General features: G+C 38.5%; 1 protein-coding gene across 19 annotated transcripts in view; it reads right to left on the minus strand.

The window, feature by feature from the left end:
- Positions 1 to 20935, minus strand: part of ROBO2 (roundabout guidance receptor 2) — a 615358-nt gene that overhangs the window by 49534 nt on the left and 544889 nt on the right. For 6 of the 19 annotated variants that reach the window (XM_034792420.1, XM_034792534.1, XM_034792497.1 and 3 more), the window contains 6 exons: positions 19265 to 19447; positions 17080 to 17106; positions 9445 to 9487; positions 7791 to 7918; positions 2346 to 2627; positions 1885 to 2010 (listed from right to left, as the gene is read on the minus strand). In XM_034792420.1, coding sequence (XP_034648311.1) covers positions 1885 to 2010; positions 2346 to 2627; positions 7791 to 7918; positions 9445 to 9487; positions 17080 to 17106; positions 19265 to 19447 — 789 coding nt within the window. The remainder of the gene's footprint in view (positions 1 to 1884; positions 2011 to 2345; positions 2628 to 7790; positions 7919 to 9444; positions 9488 to 17079; positions 17107 to 19264; positions 19448 to 20935) is intronic. The other 13 variants (XM_034792561.1, XM_034792514.1, XM_034792559.1 and 10 more) reach the window with 4 other exon arrangements.

Below are 20935 nucleotides of genomic sequence, written 5' to 3' on the forward strand. Positions count from 1 at the left end.
GAGGATACTGGGAAGGGGAGGCAGAAACTTGGGGGACTGTTTGAGAGGAGAGATTTGGGAAGAGGGGGACAAAATTCTAGGCGAGTCCTTTGGGGGAGAGAGATCTGGGAGAAGAAAAGAGATTAGTGAGATAAAAGCCGGGGACCTGGATAGCAAACTAAAGGGGCATACATGCAGGGAGGGAAGACTTGAATGATTTTGAGAAGAGACAAGGAACTTCAAGAAATGAATGGAGGACAGAATGGGAAATAAGGAGAGAAATACAAGGTTGGTGGGAAAAAGTGGGGGAGGGAGAGAAATAATATGAGGCTTTGAGGAGAATATGACTTGTATGGAGAAAGGGAGGATGTTTGGGGAGAGAGAAGGAGAGTGTGGGGAGGGAACTTGTATTACTGTGATCCTTGTGGATATGGGCCACATGGTTCTTTGTGGAAAGGGATTTGTCCTCTCCTCATTCTTTATAAGCAAAAGTACTCCAGTGCCTGATCACAGGAACAGAGAACTAGAATGTAATGTCTAGTCTATGTTTGAATATTGTTCCTTACAAATCTTATTTCTCCATGCTAGTCAGGCCAGAAATTCAAAGGTCTCTTTACCTCGAATTTCAGTGATTCTACAATCAAATATTTGAATGAATCCAGCCCTTGAACAGAATCTGCCAGTTGGACTGATTTCAGTACCAACAACACATCTAAAAGCTTTATACTGTCTTCTGATACCTAGCACATACTGACTCATATCTCAGCATAGAAATGTCTGCACTTGAAAATATGCATGGAGAGGAGCTAATTTTCTAAGATACGTGTCAATGCATCTCAGATTAGAGAGCAAGTACAAACATGTAAAATACCACAGTCTCTTTTTGCCAACACAATAAGCTTATTTCCCCATCTAACTAGAATCAGTTATTGTTTCCCGTAAAATGTGAGAATACTTTTGGCTACTTAAATTACAGGCCAACAGTTATATCTGTATGAGCTCAACATTTATTTTGAATCATCATTAAAACTGACCTACAGAAACCATTTCTAAAGTTGATCTGTATTGTTATGGTTGCTTCAGTTTATAACAGAATTTCAAAGGTTCAGAAAAAATATGTACCTCTAGTTAAAATCCCTGGAACTCTTTCCTTTTGTGCTTAAATGTAATGACATACTTTCACTTTAAGTGCAAGTTTTTTGGTTTTGTTTTTACTTTAAAAATGGCATAATTTTACAATAATACTATTTTAACAAAGTCAAAATTAAAGAGTATTTATAAAGAAACAACATTCATTGTTGTTCAGTGAAAATGTGTTATGTTTCCAATATAGCATGCAGCACACATATACTATTTACCTTATGTTTGTATGCAGACTTGAAACAATTTTTGAAATACCAACCATCTTGAGGATTTGTATGGACCTGAGAATTTTGCTGTTTCTGGTGGCTCTGTTTATATAAAATTTATAACCTGGCTCACAGGAGTTGGGATCCAATAATGATTCAACAAAAATATTAACCTCTTCATGAGGCTCAACAGAGATAATCTGTACTGTAAAGTGAAGACTGATTTGAGAATAAATTCAATATTGTATTAGAAGGGTGAGAATGTTACAAAGTAAGATTTCCAATCATATTGAAAGATACAAAGTCTAGAAAGATTTTCCTATTATCTCTAAATAGGTTTCTTGTGCAGCCTGGACAAATGAGATGTTTTTTTTTGTAAAAGCATGTTTTTATAGACTACAATGACATGTTCAGTGAAGTCTAAATGGACAGACACAACATTTAACTGTAAATTGTGATTGAAGTAATCTCTCTTTCATGGTTATAATCAGGACCACAGAGCAAGCTGCTTACAAACACAAATACTTCTCTTTACACACATTGTAACGAAACCAACCTGAGAGGCTGCCACTTCTTTCTGAGCTGTTGTGAGAGCTGGTGGTGCTGAAATCCTGTGACTGGTTGTGTGGCATTCTATTAGACAATCCCTCAGCCAATCGGTAGTCAGGGATGTAAAGTAAGGCTAAGGGTTAAAGGGCAAAGGTCATAGTGGCATTATGTGATTAGTTTACAGCATAAGCACATGCAGAACATGCAGTTAGCAAGTCAGAAGCAGATGTGGTGGGACTGTGGGAAATGTTTTACCTAGCCTGTCCTAATGGAAATACAGATGGGCTGCAGATTATGGTCAGACAAAGAGGACTAAAGCACAGAACAATTTATTTTGAGATGGTGTAAAGAACAGTATGCATGTTATTAGTTAAGGTAAATATGAATAATAAATCAAACTACAGTTTTCTAATTCATGCATAGAAGATCCAGTATAAACAGACTCAGGAAAATAAAAGCAGGAATCACCGTTGTTGCCTTTGCTTTGGTCTGGCAGAGAGTAACCGAATCCCATGAGGTCAGTTTTTTGCTGAATTGAGCTTTTCCACTGAGGATCAGGTAAGTCGACTGCCAACTCATGGATGCTGTTGGAATGCAGAATCTGCGTGGTGGCATATGGTGTAGCTTGTGTGATTTGGCTGGAACTGTTGTAACTAGTTTTGGTGGTGAAGTCAATGCTGCTGTAAATGGCTCCATCAGAAAGCATAGTGGCAGTTTTATCCCCTTGGCCTGGCACTGGTGGCAGCACATCTGTGGTGAGCACAGGGAAATGGAACAAATCAGTGACGCACAGGAAGCCTGAAACTATCAAGGTTTAAGATGAAAAATAAATGTGTCATTCTGCACGTTTGCATTTCAGCTGAGACAGGGTCCATGAGCCAACGAAGGGAAGATGATGTACAACCATTGCCAAGCTATCAGCATCTGTGACAGGCCTACCACTTGTCCTTCACGTTTCACTGCCTAAAACCATCTTTTTTCTTCCATACCTTCAACTGTGAAAGTGAAGTTTGGAATATTTCACTACTGAAGAATGTTTTCAATTGTTCGTTCTATGTCAGAACCAATGAAACTATCTGGGCTTTAGGGAAATGATGGAAGTTAATCTACAAATCACAGAGGAAACCATCTCCCTGCAAATATCTAACAAAACTACTGAATGAATGCCCAGGCTTCTCAAAGTAATTCTTTTCAGGGCACAAAGTGCATTTTTCTAAAGTTTTATCCATCACTTTATCTGGTTTGATTTTAGAACCTAAACAAGACATTTCATCTCAACAATACAGGAAAACTGACATGAATAAGTCATTTCAGAATGTGACAAGATTTCAGCCAGACTTTAGAGATTCAGGTGATCAATCAATTATAATGATACAGTACACTGCTGGAAATGGAGAACAACTCAGTTCAAACACTGTACTATGTATAGATTGAAATTAAACCTTGGAAACAAAATATCTGCTCACTTTTCCACATGCTGAATCATTTTACATATTGCAGAATTATAATTTTAATCATTTATATCTAAATTCTTTCTCCTTCCGAAATTTCACAGTGACACTTACTAGCAGAATACAGTAACTCCTCACTTAACATTGTAGTTATGTTCCTAAAAAATGTGACTTTAAGTGAAATGATGTTACGCGAATCCAATTTCCCCATAAGAATTAATGCAAATGGGGGGGAGGGGTTAGGTTCCAGGGAAATATTTTTCATCAGACAAAAGACTATATATTATATATATATATATATATATACACACACACACACACACACACACACACAGCATAAGTTTGAAACAAACAATTTAATACTGTACACAGCAATGGTGATTGTGAAGGTTGGTTGTGGTGGTGAAGTCAGAGGGTGGAAGAGAGTGGGATATTTCCCAGGGAATGCCTTACTGCTAAATGATGAACTAGAATAGCTGAGCCCTCAAGGGTTAACACATTGTTGTTAATGTAGCCTCACACTCTACAAGGCAGCACAAATGGAGGGAGGAGAGACAGCATGGCAGACAGAGACAGAGACTCTCACCTGTATGTGTGTGAGAGAGAGATGTGCATTATCCCTTTAAGTACGCTGACCCCACTCTAAGTACATTGCCTTTTAAAGATCAGCAAGTTGTGTCTCCCCCTGCTCTATGGAGATGGAGTTAGCAGGGTGCAGAAGCACCCTCTTCCCCTCCCCCTTGTACAGCAAGCAGGAGGCTCCCGGGAGCAGCTCCAAGGCAGAGGGCAGGAGCAGCACACGGCAGTGGGGGGAGGGACAGCTGAACTGCTGGCAATTGATAGCCTTCTGGGAGGCTGCCGCACAGGGAACTTAGGGGAGCGGGGAGCTGATGGGGGGCTTCCGGTCCCCCTGGTTCCAAGCCCCCACCAGCTATCTCCAACGGGCTGATCTTTCTGCAAGCAATGGACAAAGCAGGCAGCTGCCAAACAATGTTATAAGGGAGCATTGCGCAACTCTAAACGAGCATGTTCTCTAATTGATCAGCAATGTAACAACGTAACAACGAAACAACATTAACCGGGGATGACTTTAAGTGAGGAGTTGCTGTACTAGGTTTAAATGTGAACACCTCTGAAGTATGAAAAAGTGCCTGGAAGGTGACTGGTACAATGGCATAGGCAGCAACATGCTCAGTTTATGATACTCTCTCAGAGCCAAGTATTTAAAAAATGGCTCTTTTTCTAATTAGTTTAAGATCAAAAAAGTGGTACTCAGTGTGGAATCCAACTGATGGAAAACATGCGAGCACCCTTCTGCTTTATAACATGACTACCAGCTACTGGACATGGACTCTGACTATACAATTTGAATCATAATAATTATGAATACTCCTAAATTCAAAATGCTCAGATCTGGGGTTTTGGTTCAACGCATTGTAAAAATCAGGGTCATTTGTTGTTTTTTGGGACTATTTCCTACTATGTGTATGTCTATACAGCAACTACCACAATGGGACCCTGACTTTGGTTACAGCCTCTAGACACTAACATAACATAACTAACATCTACTATTCTGGGTTCAAATGTCAAATATGGACAAATTGAGGAGATTTTGGAAATGAGGATTTGGTTTGGGCTCATCTGTATTTTCAACTTTTGCAGGCACCAGTGAAAGGATTTAGATGTCAAATGATCTATTTGGTGAGGCACAATCAGGTATATAAAATGGCTTAAATTCTACCATGACTACAGATTAATTATGGGCACAGAAGTGAGATATAATCAACGAAGAGCACATATTGCAAAACGAGAGTTAATTTTTCAAAAATCAGGCAGTTAGCATCTACTTACATGGGTCTAATGTACTTTCAGTGTTCAGTTTACAGCTATAAAGATTTTTTTTTATAACTACCAGCCCTGCAAACTCAGCCTGAAGATCTGAGAGTCAAGCTGGCTTGTGTACCATCACCAATAATAAAGATCAGAGGGGTAGCCGTGTTAGTCTGAATGAAGTGGGCATTCACCCACGAAAGCTCATGCTGCAATACTTCTGTTAGTCTTAAAGGTGCCACAGGACCCTCTGTTGCTTTTTCCAATAATAAAGAGTCTACCTTGCCTCAGATGGTTCCATGAAGGTGCAATGGATTAAAAATTAGTAAACAATTTTGTTAAAGATGTACAACAATAATAGGATCCAGCTTAATCAGCCTGTGTTGGCTCTGCTGCAGGGATGTTAGGAGTAAAAAACAGCAAAATATACTTATCTCTGACATAATCAGAAATGACTCTAAATATATGCACAGAGCAGATCACTGATGAATAAGGTGGTACCATTTTTATACAGTCACTTTTCAAAGTAGAATTGCACTTCACTGCAAATTTTATAATATGGGGGTCAGTGTGCACACCTCCCTGGTACTTGGAAATTGTCACTTTGTCTTACTACCAGTGAAGCAAAAGTTTCCCATAAATATTGGGAATTTTCAATAGAACTATTTCTTTTAAATTGATTGTTTTAGTTCAATAAAATGCACATGCTGAGCACATGAATTATTAAATTGTCAACTCACAAAGTAATTATATAGTAAAAAATCAAGCACTATCACAGCAAGACTCATATCATTCAACTATACCTCTTGTGGAAAAGCCTAAAAAAAGAAATGAATTTTGCTCCATGTTGTTATACTCAAAGAGGAAAGCATATTCCAGAATCAAGGTTTCTCTGTTGAAAACATTCCAAATCCTAATCTGCACTGCAGATCCTCATGTAATTGAGACAGTCTTGGAGTCCTGTCTGAGTTACAGCAGCCTCTTCAGCCTGCCGTATGGGGCCAAAGCAAATATTTGCAGCACTCTGTGATATGGGCCCGCCCCCAATATATCCCTCCCACTTGGCACCTGGCCCTGGCACACCTGCTACACCAGAGATTGCAAGGGGATTCTTGTAAGGCAGCCTTAAAGCCATCCTTCACAGTTCCTACACATGGAACCCTCCTCTGGCCACATCCAAGATGTCTAGAGACCCTTCATGCCACGCCAGAGTGGGGGAGTGAGTATCATCCTCTGACTTCAGCCTCTAGGGTTCAAATCAAGGGACTGCTACCAGAAGCATCCAGTTATGAATGCAATGTAGCTGCTAAAATTGAAAGAATAAATGTTATGTCCTTCTGATGAATCTGGCCTTCAGCTCCATCACCATTGAAGGCAAAAATCTCTAAAAGCTACTTCCAGTCTTGGGGCCTATAGAGCCAAATGCTGTGAGAAAATGTTAATTTTTTGTACTATGGGTGCTTATGTAAAGATGTGGAAATGATGAAGAATCATAGTTTCAGGGCCTCTGCAGTCAAGAAGCTGGCAGATGTGTGTATAATACTACCACTGTCCTCTTAATATTATCTATAGACATGCCCTCTTTTACACATTTAAAGAATATCTTGTGTGCTTCCTCTGAGGTGATGCTGCCCTCCGGGCTATAGCTTAAGTCACTATCTAGCCCCATATTTAAAGAGGTAGAAAATGGGCACAAACATAATTCTATTTTCTTTACAAGTCACCTTTAAAGCAGATGAACATTTCATTTTGAGTCAACCATAGTACACAGAAAGAACTGTGCTTTTTACCACCCTGACATAAAAATAATTTGTATATAGTGCTTATCACAGAGCTTAACAAACATGAAATAACTAATTAATCCTCAACACTCTGGTTTGATAGGAATTGTTATATTCCCACTTAGCGTTTTAATCTCTATGACTGAAGTGCCTAATTTGCCACAGTAAGAAGTAATACTGAAATTAAAGTAATAACAACAATGATTTTACTGACTGGGGAAGTGAGAGAGGTGAAAGTCAATATTTTCAAGAGCAGTCTCTGATTTTGGATGCTAAATTGACACATTGGGCCTGAGTTTTAGAACTGCAGAGTACCCACAACTTCAGATGAAGCCAACGGAACCCGAGGCAGCTGAGCACTTCTAAAAATCAAGTCTACGTTGAACACCCAAATATCGAGGTAGCCAAAATAAGAGACTTGTTCTGAAAGTTTTGGCTGTAATGACTTGCTTCTGGCAACACAGTCCGTTGCAGTTCTGGGGTGGGAGTCAGGAGCTCTCGGCTCCAAGTGCTACACTCAGACTGACAGACCACACCTCACCTCTCTCCCCTTTCTCTACTATTGGTGTTTCTATGATAGATTTAACAATATGAGTAGGACATATAAGGACTGGAAATAGTGATCTAAAATGCTGATAAAACCCAAACATTGCTAATTAGCAGTGTTGTTATGCTTTAATGTATTGTACTAGGTAGCAATTTTACAGCACTGCTAAGGCTCTTTGATGAATAACCTCCCCACAATATATATATATGCACGTGCACAAAACAGAACCCAATATGAAAAACAAACTAAAGTGAAAATAAAATGCGTTATTCACTGCATGATGACATGACTCAGTAAAACCCACCTCCACGACCAAAATTCCCAAGATCGTTGGGTCCACTAGTGCTGTTGTTTACTGGCAGACTGGTGGCAGGCCAAGAGTCTGCAAGCCAAGGATAACTGGGGTCACTTGCATTCAACAGACCTGGTCGACTGAAGCAGGATGAAAAAAAAAGGAAATGAACATGAAAATATGTCTGTTGGACAACTCTGGACAAGATTGTGATCGAAGAGATTGTATCATTTTTCTCCTGCCACAGTATGTAAGAAACAGTTTAGGAGACTTCAATATATTTCAAATTAAAATTGTGTAGGCTTTCATGATTTAAAGACCTTCAGCAGTTAATTAAGGCTGTATACAAAATAACTTTGGCAGTTGAAATGGAACTAGGCATCAGTCGTGATTCTGCCAGAATCCAAATGAACTCTGTTGTCTGTCTAAAACAGGGAGTAGGCTGTATCACGGAAGGATTCTAAACAAGGGTTGAATGATAAATTGCCACTTCAAGGGAACAATCACTCAAAATGACTGCTCTGTATCAGCCATTTCCAGGACTTTGGGCTACTATTTCTTCACTCCTTGAATCCCAAATGTACATCTGTCATCTATAGGCTGGTAGCTCTTTCTTTGAGTACTCTTGTATAGTTTAGAGGAAAATAGGTTTGAGTGGGATTAATGGAAAGTTCACAACAGTATTTTTATCTGTGACTACAGCATGCTTTCATAGTTTTGTAATATTAAACTTCGAGAGCTGTTGGATATCTCAAAAAGGGAAGAGAACTTTGGCCATAAGAAACTGCACTCACTAAGCACAGGATAAATAATGTGGCCCTATCCTGAAATTCAGTATGGCAAATGTGGCCAGCGCTTTGTGTTTTGCAAGGAAAATCAATCTCTTAACATGAAAACCACAGTTCTGAAGGTTTTCCGGATTATTAGCACACTTATGAGGAAGAAGCAACATTTATAATCATTGTAGTTTTTCTGATAGACCCCTTCTGGTACAATCCCTAAGAGAAACATGGGTTTCTATGGAAACGGCAATAAGAAGATCCAGCAGTTTTCTTGCCACATCCACTAGCTCTCATTAGGCCTAATCTCTTTTTGCTAAAATATTGATTAAATGGGAGATTGGAAGTTATTACCAGGGCCTAATTACAATCTCCATATTGGCAAAGAGAAAATAGATGAGGATATATGGGTTTGTTATCAGCTTTTATCAATTTCAATTGAGTAGCCAAAGTTGTGGAATCCAGTCCCATCAATCTACAACCTATTTATCATCCATGAATCATTTATTTTGTGATCGATTATGTGTAATTGTTCACTCACAGCAATTTAGTGGGAGCCAATAAGGAGTCTTAAACAACAGCAACTTCATTTGCTAATGTCTAATTAATGCAATAAACATCCTGGTAACAAATGAACACATTCCTTGTGATATTTACTACTAATTTCTTCTTGGGCATCTGGGAGATATGAAACATCTGGACTTGATTCCTCTAAAGTGCCCAACAGATAGATCATTAAACCTTGTGGTAAGCCATTTAATTCCTCCTAGACTTGTCAGTCTTATAAATGATCTTTTATTATAATAGTCCTTTATCTATAGAAAAGTTCAAGTTCCTAATCAAAAAGAAAATAGGATGGAAATAGATCTTTTTAACAACAAACCTACCTTCCATTGCTCATTAGTCCTCCATCTCCTCTTTGAAAAGTGACTGTTTGGGTTTAAAAAAAAAAAACACAAGAGAGGAAAATAAAATCAGTTAGTAATAATTAGTAATAAAAAAATCAGAGTTTTCATCACTCAAGACTAAAACCTCTGGGCATCATAACAAAATATAATGCAGCAGTTCCAAGAAAGAGAAACATGCCACATTGAGAGCATCCACTGGACAGATTTAAATCAATCTGCCCTATAGCCTGTAAGCTAAAATTGCAGGATGGCTAAAGAATCCTGAATTTACTATGGGTCCTCTGACATGACTATGTTGTGTGAGACTACATCAGGTGGTGAAATTGTGTTTTCCTGGCATGCTTCTGCTTCAGTATATAATGACATTATACTGGAATGTTAATGACATCGGTGTCATGATGCAGCAGCATAATGCCACCACACAAATATTTTGTCCCATAGGATAAATGCAAAGAGGTGGCAGTCCCGCTAGAATTATAGTGGAGGAAAAACAAGTATAAATCCTCTCTCTCTTCTCTCACACATTCAAGATAAAAACATCACACACACAAACGCAAATACATCAACATTACATGGGGGGAAATCCCTTCAGTCTTTCACTGAAGGATGCCAAGGATACACTTTGAAGTATATGAATCGTATTAGAAATCCATAAATGGACCCTTCACAGAAAAATCCCTGCCCCCATCGTATATTCACAGGGGTATATTTCAGGATGGCCCACAGTTGTAAACCCCATTTCTCAGGAGCTGCTTTCAAATGTAGGGCAATATAGGCGGTCCTATATTGTGGTCCTATGTTATTAATTCCTTTATATACTAATTTTAAGCCAACCTTTGCTGCACACTTGCTGAACAGCAAGTGCAATTAATGCACCGTAGAAATCACTAGGTATTATGAAACAAGGCCAATGAGCAGACCTGGTCCTTCAGTGGCAATAATCTATTAATGATTTTCAGAGATCATTCCAATTAAAGTGCCCTACAGCTGACTATTTTAGTGGTCCAGCCTAGATCCTGAAGACCTTGAACAAAATCCACATCTATGAATGAAGATTGCAATTTCAAATGGAAAGAAGTTCCATGGTCAGCTTAGTTAAAAATAACCTCCAAATAAGGAATTCTGATCACCTTCCTAGGGTAGCCATCTTCATCAATATATATACAGTCACCAAAGCATTTGCAAGGTTCTCCAGCTGTTACCCCCACCAACACAGAAATACCTTTGTTGTATCTAGGCTGACTTTAACCATCTCTGTCAGATACTGCACTCTCAGCAAGATAACAATACAGCACCAAGATGGAAATGCCATGATTAGCAAAGAAGTTGACATACATCTGGATATCAGCAGCATATTGGTGATACCTCATATTTTGCCAGTTTATCAGTTCTCTAAGGGGCTTCGCAATACACATTTAACAAAATTTAATGGTGATCAAACTAACCCCTTTGGAATCTCATATAGAAGGGCTTTTGGGGTTGATGATTAATTATCTATTACCACAGAATGGACTACTGTTTCTACTGGAAAGCCACTGTAGTTCTATTTCACATCAGACTATTTAATAGCTGTATTTTGAAAGAGTTAATCTGAAACAATTAATGAAAAGAAAATTGAAAGCGTGGGAAGTATTAAACAAAAACCTGCTTACAAAAACACCACATGCTAAAAACATTGCAGCTAATTAGCTCTTGATCTGACACTACTTTCCAGTTCTGTTGCTTTTTAATGGACTATCAAGTGATTGTATCGCTTGCTGCAAAAAGTGAATAAGCTAATGCTAAAGAGCTGTGGATATCATTTGTGAATATGCAAATAAATGGGTGCTGTCTGGCTATGTCTCAAAACATGTTGTTAAGAAATGTATCAGTAGAAGCTAATTTAATGTTCTTTTTCTTCCACATCCTCAATTTCTTCCAGACGTTCTATCTCTGTCAAGGCAACAAAGATATAAACTCAGAAACAGACCACTAATGTATTCAATAATGAACTTTCTGAATTTGGTTTGGTATTTTATAGGGGGCTTCTAGGATAACATAGTCTACATTGAAACTAATTTCACACCTGAAATGAATATGTTTGTTTAGGCTACAGACTAATATTAACATTTTAATTTTAAAAGAAATATTGTCACTCTGTGTGTGTGTGTGTGAGAGAGAGAAATTTTAAATATGACAAATGGGGAAAAATAATATTTTTGGTCATCTACATATTTATATTTGTAGAACTCTCTACCATAGCTAGAGGGGGGAATACAGAAGGAGAACACACCTACAACTGTCCCCAGAGGCGCTCTACTTGCAGAGCCATGAAGTATGCAGGATACTTCTGAGCATGCTGGGGAGTGCATCATGAGAAGACGTGCCTCCTACACTACTTGTATTAAGCTGTAGTTGATCTCCGCAGGCCAGCAGTCTGCTGGGACAGAAGACAGGTGGATGCCACCACTTTGCCCCACCTTTGGGGTCACTAGCATCTAGTGGTAACCCTGCCTTGTCCTTGCGCACAACCTCACTTTCTGACCATCCAATAAAAGCCTTGTGCTTTAGGGAAGAGATACCGCTAGATATTGGCTGAAAGAGAGAAACCCATCAGAGAGAAACAGCTATGGCAGTGTTATTGTTTTTTTATGGGCCAGGTTGTGGCTGGGCATGCGTAGGTGCATGTGGCTTGGAAAGAGGATGCTCCTTATGCCTGCTTCCACTTTGCACACTGATGCAGGAATGGCTACAACCTTCCCATAATGTGGAACACGAAAATATCAGTCACTGTTCTTGTTCGACAGGCTCCGTCTGATCAGCTAAACTCTCCTATCCAAGGCTGTAGAACTTTTTTTGAAACCAGAGGACATTAGTGGCAGATCACAAAATCATTTTGTATTTCTCAGATTTGCAGGAGCACATCCATTTCTCTAAGAGTTAACAAGGAGAAGGAAAAGGCAGCTAATGGCACAAAAGACATGGTCAGGCTGCCAAAATAAGCACTTTGTTTATCACTCCTGTCATATGTTTTGTCAGCATTTTTTGCCTGCAGTTTGATTTCTGAAATTACAAAACAGGTCTAAATGCTGAAAAGGAGCATATTTAGTGCAACACAGTCTTGTAGATGTCAATGTAAAACAAAATGCCCAGACAAGCTGGCTTTATTCAGGCTGTCTCCATTTCAAATCGATGCTGAACAGTCTCAAGGGGCAATGGGGGAGGAGGAAGAGGAGGGTCTCTCTAAATCTAACCCAACCCATCTTCTCTTGCCTTTTATCATTGAGAAAGCATGAAAGGTCTTTCAGCATTATCTCTATCTCATATATGTCCTTAGAATGGTTGAAGTCCTGCATTAGGTGCGAGGAGGAGATTGGCTTTCAAAAGAAGATGGGGGGAAAGCAAGAATAGTGATTTCTAAGGGATTCTCACCAGACTATACTGCAAGAACTGCAAAAATTCAGAGTATACTCCAAAGTGCATTTAAACTGCATACAATATAAAGAAATTATATTATATAAAGAAAGTATATATTTGTATGAAGAAGAGTATATGTTAAAAGAGCTTTTGCATGTTTTTTTAAATATATAAAGAAGTACCTATGCTATTTACTAATATTATCTGACAAGGTTAAACCTAATCTTCATGCCTGTTAGAACTGGAAAAAAACGAATATATAGTAAGTTGACATTTTGAGGCAAGAAGCTTCAGAAAGCTTTCTATGTGCCTATCTCTAATAGGACACATTTTCCTGCCACAAATGAAAACTTTAATGTTGCCAGCCAAGTCTCATTCCTTTTCCTGATAAGCTGTTCCTCAAATATGAATGTGGATTAATCCTCTTTTAATAAGCATTAACTCAGAACAGATAATCAGTGTATAAAAATTCCATCAACTCTTCTGCCTGCCTTTGGATGATTCTGTCAAATAATTTATACTCCTCTAACAATTTTACGAATTATGCATGAAACATTTAGAATCCCATAATTTACTGTTTTTAATTTGTTTATATTTATTAAGTTTCACAAAATCTTTAATCCCTTAGGGCACTAATCACTAAATAAGCTTACCTACTCATAACTGAACATACACATTTACTTTCCTTGCATGGCTGATGGCCTGTCCATTTTTGAAAACACCTTGAGTATTCAAGTGAGTGGTTATTGGCACACCAATGAGTCAGAGGACACATGAAAGATACATGGATATATGGAGTCTCTCCTGTTTCTGCAAAGGAGTTATGTGCATTTACTGTACAGAAACCTGTGTAGAAATGTGATGACACATTTGTAACTTTCCCTGCTAAATGAATCAGTTCTGTTCCAGAATTGTAATGGATGGGAGTGAAAGAACTTACATACTGTACTAGAAGGGATACCTGTTTTGTGCCAGCTCCCCTTCTTTGTGCCATGTGCAAACCTGTGTTGCATGTTTGTATCTGGGGAATGTGAATAGAGGGTGAACATGAAAAACAGGAAATTGGTGTATAACTCAGTTTCAGTGTGCATAGCAGCAATTTTGCTCTTCTAGAGGGTGTCAAATGTGCACAGACATGTCAGGCCAAATTGTCCTCTACAATCTGCACTGCCAATTGCTAAATAAGGAATAAATCATGCATTTGTGGTTCTGACAGACCCCTGAGTCCAGCTTTTGCTTTGCTGATACTCTGCCATCTTCCAAGAATATATATTTAACCCGCTGGTTCCAGTTATGTCACTACTGCTTCCCAGCTAGTGGAGTCACTTATTTCACTCACATGGTAGACACTCATACCTTTAGTGCTTTAAGTCTCAGGCTTAATCCCTGCTGATGAATCATGCAGGGGTGGGGGGAAGGAGGGGGTTGTTACAAGTGGTGGCCTGTGAGCCAACCAGAAGGCTACATACATATTACAGCTGTTCCACTGTAAATAACCAAAAAGCATGTATAAGGTCATATTATTCATTATTTGTGAATATGTGAAAATGTTCACAAATCCAGAAAGTTACCTAAGTTTTAGCCCAACAGATTAATCTTCTCCAGCCCAACTATGTAGCAGCAGCATTTCATTTGCTATTTGTTATTTTTCTGATTAAAATATGTCAGTGATTCAGTCATGCAGCAGAAACAATACCTTTCTGATGGCCAATCACACAACGTAAATAGCAAATAGTCCAAGTGAACAATTCACAAACTTCCCATAGTCAGAAAATTATCAGTTCATATATTTAGCAAATATTTTCAAATATCGAATACATACCATTTAAAAAAAATCAGTGTCAATTTGTGAATAATTTGCAAATAGAGTTGGAAAACAAAAAAAGATGGTCACAAAAAAAATGAAAAAAATATTCTTCCTTCTTTTGTTTTTGTTTTTTTTCAAAACTTTCCAACCAGTTCTATGTATGAAGCAAAGCAAAAATCTAAATTTATCACAAATATACATAATGAACAGTTTGACCAGTACTATTACATATTCAGATATTCATGTTATATGTATTCATGAAGGAAGCAGATGTTTGGCCTGAGCAAAAATGTGCTTCTTTCACAAACAAATATATTAGGATAAATTCACCTCCAATGTAACTTAACTGAAATTCACCTCTGATGAAGGTGAATTTGGTCCTAAGCCTGCCTAAAAATGTAGCCCTGGAATCTATTTTAGCATACATGGGTTACAACTGACTATGGAAGGAACAACCTATAGACTTGAGTCTTCTCAGATCTGTACAAACAGGGAGGTGTTTGGCTAAGTGAAAATTTAAACATTTTGTGACTGTAGATCATATAACCAACTCCAAATTCATGCTGTCAGGAACTTGATGTGGATTTGAGACTCTTCTTGGGGAACTCAGAGCCTGGACATAAATCAGTAGATTTTGCTAATCTCCAAACGCACTTTTGTGCTAATTGTGACAGTTTCTGAAGACCATGGGTCAGATTTTGATCTTCGTTCCCCCAGTGTAAATGGACTTCATTGAAGTAACTGGATTTACTCATTATGAGGGAGATCAGCCTCTAGCCCAATGTGTTCAGAACACACATGAGCTAAGTTACTGATATACGGTAGTATGTGATTAGGATTTAAAGCATTCACGTTGTGCCTCCCAATGAAATGAGAAAAGCATTTCAGGCTGTGGTCACTGTCTGTCAAGCTGTGCCACGCCTTACTCTTATCTGAACAAACATGCCAATAGTGCTGTTTTGGCTAAGCCATTCATGAGTTTTCAAACCTTCTCTTTGGTACAGTTGTTCCTAATAACGATATAAAGATTGTGTGGGCAGGTGGTATCACCTCCTCCTCCTCCTTGTCACACCTCTCTCAGCAGCCAGCTGTGCCCTCCTGCTGAGCTGCATACAACTCCAGAGATGGCTGAAAGGTAGACAGAGCTGGAGAGAAGCAGCAAGAAGGGAACAATGGAGAAAGGGGGTGGACCCATTAGCACGGGGGAAAAGGGGAGGAATTATGGTAGGATAAGCAGAAGCACCATTTTAAAGGTCTGTTTTCAAGAAAGCCAGGAGTCTGGGGCTGCTGGAGGATTCTTGGTGAGTTTTAGGTTGCTCTACTCCACTTTTTATTGCAACTTTTTGAAGAGAAAATAACCTAAAATTCCCTGAGAGGCATGCATGGCCTACTAGTAGTTGGGAGACCAGTGGCTCACAAGCCCCCAACTTATTTGGAAAAATGTCCCTTGTCAAAATTCTTGGCATTTGGCAGGTATGACTGAGAGGTGTATTACATGCCACAAAATGTTGCACACTTATACTGGAAAAGATTGAAATACATTGGCCACGTACACTGTAGTGCATGGGGATAATGTAATAATTTTTGGGATTGTGACACTCATGCTTAGATATGAGAATTGAGGTCAATTATTTGTATTAATTATTACAGTTAACTGGATACACTGTATCTCTTGACCATACATATGTTGGCAAAGCTGTTTGCAACCTGCTGTTTCAGCCACAGTTCATTTATTCTTCACATAACTTTAATCACACTCATGATAATGGCCTACCGTATGTTACGCCTTGTAAAAAAACGATAACATGAAGTTGGTTGTGGATTGGACAGGCAGAACAAAGGCAAATGCTTCAATGAATAAAAAGCTTTAAAATGCCTTAAAGACCTATCTAGTGTATCAGTGTGTGTGTATGGGTTAATCACTGGCTAGGTTTGACATAAGTGCAGATCTGAAAACCCCATGCAGAGGCAGATTCATGTAAAGTGAAGAGTGGAATCTGGGATAAGTTTTGCTTCTCTGGCCAGGTGCAGAGGCCTTCAGAAATTTGCAAGTTAAATACACAAATCCTCAAGAGCAAAATTTGGCCCTTTGTGACTAATGCCTGTCTATCGTAGTTATGTTAGTTCAAGCATTGCCCTGAAAATTACCTTTCAAAATTGCATAATTTAGAAGGGTTGGATGAGTAAGAAGTATGCAGAATTATATGAAAGAGAAGTTAATTGTGGTAGATTGTAACCTTCTTCTGAAATCACTAGCAGAGTCAATAACACATTATTATAACAGATGGGGAATGGGAGTGTTTCTCCTTGCACTTGGTTTTATACCTGTATACCTGCTATGATTATAAACACTTATGCTAATGATTGCAATGGCACGTTGGTGAGGTAAGAGACAGACTAATGGACAGTACCTGCAGGGGTGAAGGTGAAGGACTGAACTGCAAAACAAGAGAGCAAACACATCGTGAGTTACAGACCCTGATAACAAGCACTAATTGCAGGGCACAAGGTTCCCTTGGAAGTCACTCATCTATAGTTTAAAATCGAAAGCAGGTTATAACAATTGAGCTTTAAGCACTAGTCAGCCAGCAGCCAATGAGAAATAAAGGTTGAAGAAAGGTGAATAGTGAATTTTGACAATTACATTTGATGGAAGTTAGTTCTGAGGTGGACATGCTATCCTCCTTATCATAAATATTAGGATGAGTTCTGAAATATGATGTTGTACAAGCTTTCATTGTTAAGAGCATACAGCATTTCACAATTCTGATAATGGTCATTCTGTGTCACGATGCAATGTTCACATAACGTTTAGGTGCTGCAAACGTCATGAGAAAGAATGAGCTACATTAGACAACAGCAATTTAAGCTGCATTTCTAAAGTATAAAAGACTGCTCACAAAAATGTGCCATGTCAACTCACATAGACATAGGCCAAAATCCCTTTTCTGGAAAAATGAGGCTTAGTATGCATTTAGTTAGTGCATTTGAAGTACATGAAAAGGTATGACACCTCCAAAAGGAAATGAGACTACTAAAATCCTGATGTGTTATCAGTTTAATGTAAGAAAGTGATAAAATAATGTAACTATCTCCTACTGTTAATTATCCTCATTAGATAGACAGATAGATAAATCTGTATCTATCTGCATGAATTAACAAATCCTCTTAGAGTAGAAACTGTCATCACGTATATACACATTATTAATTACAAGGAAAGAAAGAAAACATCATGTGCAAACAGCACAGCCTACAAATAATGTTACTTCACTACTGTGGTCATTCAGGCACACTCTATAGAATTAATAAGAAATCAACCAGATTTTGGAGTGAGTTTAGCCTGGCATGCTAATAAACATGCGTGAATTGCCAACAGTGCTTAACCTGGGCCAAGTCATGAAAGGTCTTTTCCTCCTTGAAATCAATAATGTGCTAAAATTAATTAGTATATTGGGCAAGGAAACTAGCTGGAAAATACCTCAATATTTTAAGAGTTATTTTTCATGTAAAATTGGCCAAAAGTTGGAGGTGGTTTTTTTTCTTGTTTTGTTTTTTTTTAATAGGTTCATATGTAATTTTATTATAACTATCTGACTTCTCCACAACCCACAGGAAACTTGAGATATATCAGCTATAGGAGTGTTACCAGTCCTGACAAAATGGGGAAAATACTAGAATTTTTATTTTTATTTTCCCCTTCCAAACGTAATTCTCTGAGGCTAGATTGTGACTGTAGGCAGAACACTGAGCAAAATGTGTGTGTGAGAGCTGCACCATACTGCTGGGGTAGCTCCAGGAGGCATTGTTCTTCATAGACACATCTGAGACCCTACTTCTCACCCACTGCAAGTAAGTAATTTATTGCTTGCCTATACCAGCACTAAATTATTACTTCCCCTGTACAGGCTCAGCTACTCTCGCCAGTGAGTTGGGGTGGATGGAGCCAATGCTCTGCCCATTCCCCTCTCCTTCCTTCCTCAGCCCCCAGCTCCAGATAAAGAGGGAGTGGGTGAGTAGCTCTGCTTACTTGTATGTGCCTAATAAGGTGACCAGATAGCAAGTGTGAAAAATGGGACAGGGGATGGAAAAAGCCATGAATATTGGGACTGTCCATATAAAATCAGGACATCTGGTCCCCCTGGTTCCTAAACCCAAAGTCTGGGGCAAACATAGGAGTAAAGTGGTGAAGTTAGTGGGGGATTCATATTCCCTCTTACTGTCATGTGGTTATGTAGTCTGGTTCGCAATCTAGCTCATAATTAGAGTTGGGAACACTGAAAGACTGCCTTTTGCAACAAGAGTTGGGTGAGAGATACAGTTAAGTCTTTCTGTACTTTTGTTATGCTAGATGTGCTGGAGATGTAAAAGACTGTCTTACAGTAATGATGAAATGTGGTCCAGAGCAATGCATTTAAAGCTTCTCATACACTGGCACTTTTACAGCACACGTTAAACAGGCATACGGCATTCATCCATTCCACCTTTATTTGTAAAACCAGCATTGTTAGGGTTGGGTTTTTTAAATTAGTTCTAATAGCACCTGTCCTGTTCATGATAGAACCTGACAAGTTTGTAGTAAATAGTTACTGTTCTTACCGGCATAATTGCTCAGCCCCTTCCTCTTCTTTCTTCGCCAATACAGCCAGATGCTGAAACCCATCAGAATTACCCAGCATGCCCCACCAATGCCAGCAATAAAGGCAGGCTGCTTGACAACATCAGTGATTTGTTCAGTTATGCTGTTGTTATTTTCAGTGATGACAACTTCGTTACGACCTCCTGCACAAAGGAAAGTCAATATCACATGTTTATAATGTACTTGTAATGCAACCAAGAACCAGAGACCTGAAATGGAAAAGAAACAACAGTACTGTGCTTCAAAATAATTTTCCATGGTAGAATACAGGTAGTTGGGTGTGGATTTATAGGGTGTTCAAACACAGATTTGAAGGCAACGTTTCCTGCAAGAGAACCTACAATTCATTGCAGTTATTCAAACATATGTTGAAAAAAATCTACTATACTACTGTCCCTGTAAGCTAACAGATGGCAGCTCACAGTCAATTTTTGTGAAATATTATTGATATGGGTATAAGCAGAATACCACAAAGAGAGACAAAGAGACAAAGTGATTGAAACACAGACTATATGCTGTCTTGATTGTATCTAATGATTTGGAATTTATTGACTTCCTACATATGTCCCATTTTCTTTCTCCTGCTTTTAAAACTGAACTGGTAGCTCAGTATCTGGCTTGATAACAAGCCCCTAATCTAAACTGTTATCTATGGATGGACGTCACACAAATGCCAAAGTGTGTAGCTCCAGAACTGACAAACACTGTGATTGCTCAGTTATTAGAAACTCTCTTCAAAAATATCACACCTCTCCAATCTGAGCCAGAGACTCAAAAATTCAGCAGTTATAAAAATATGAAAATCAGATAACATTTTCTACTAAAAATATGAATAGTAACCTTGTACATGTTTGGTGTAGAACATCTTACTCGGTATGGGGTTTTTTAAATGATGCCAAAATTATCCAACCTTAATATTTAGAGCATAGACATATCTTGCCCCCATTCGTGAAACTACTTACAGTGTTTTTAAGATGTAGAGGAGACGATTCAGTGCTGCACATACCGTATTATAAAAAGCAAATATTTGGACTCTTAATTACAGGAACTAACAAATTATAAGAACCTATCCCAAATGTAGAATATTGTAGCAATAAAGTGGTTATTTCAGGCAAATTGTTATAAATATTGTAGCATTATGCCTTGCTGTGAACATTTATATATTCCTCTTCTATAATTCAGCAATGGTTAAATTCACTCTACACTTCTTGGAACACAACTGCTGCTGTGTCAGCATACTGGCTGTAGTCTAAAGTAAACAAACAAGGTCATTTGCTAAAGTCAATGCAAGAAAGAAAAGACTTTAAGGATCTGATTCTTATTCCCACTAATGCTCCTTTACACCACTCCAGCAGCTTTGCAGTGGATGTAAATGTAAAATCCCCTTTAATGCTCCCTTTCATTGCCAAATCAGTGTAATGGGGCCTTAATAAATGAGACTCAAGTCCAGAGAACATAAGAGTCCCCTTTACTTCATTATGGTCTACTTGTCTAACCATACTCTATCCGTCAGAGCCTCCACCCCTAACTCAGTCATTGATGTCAATTGCAGCAATGCCTTAGTGACAAGCTCGGTTTAGACTTTATACTTCATTCAGAGGTGGCTGAAGTTACTTATTAATAAATATGAT

Source organism: Trachemys scripta, chromosome 1, assembly GCF_013100865.1.
Source record: "Trachemys scripta elegans isolate TJP31775 chromosome 1, CAS_Tse_1.0, whole genome shotgun sequence".
NCBI classification, from domain to species: Eukaryota; Metazoa; Chordata; order Testudines; family Emydidae; genus Trachemys; species Trachemys scripta.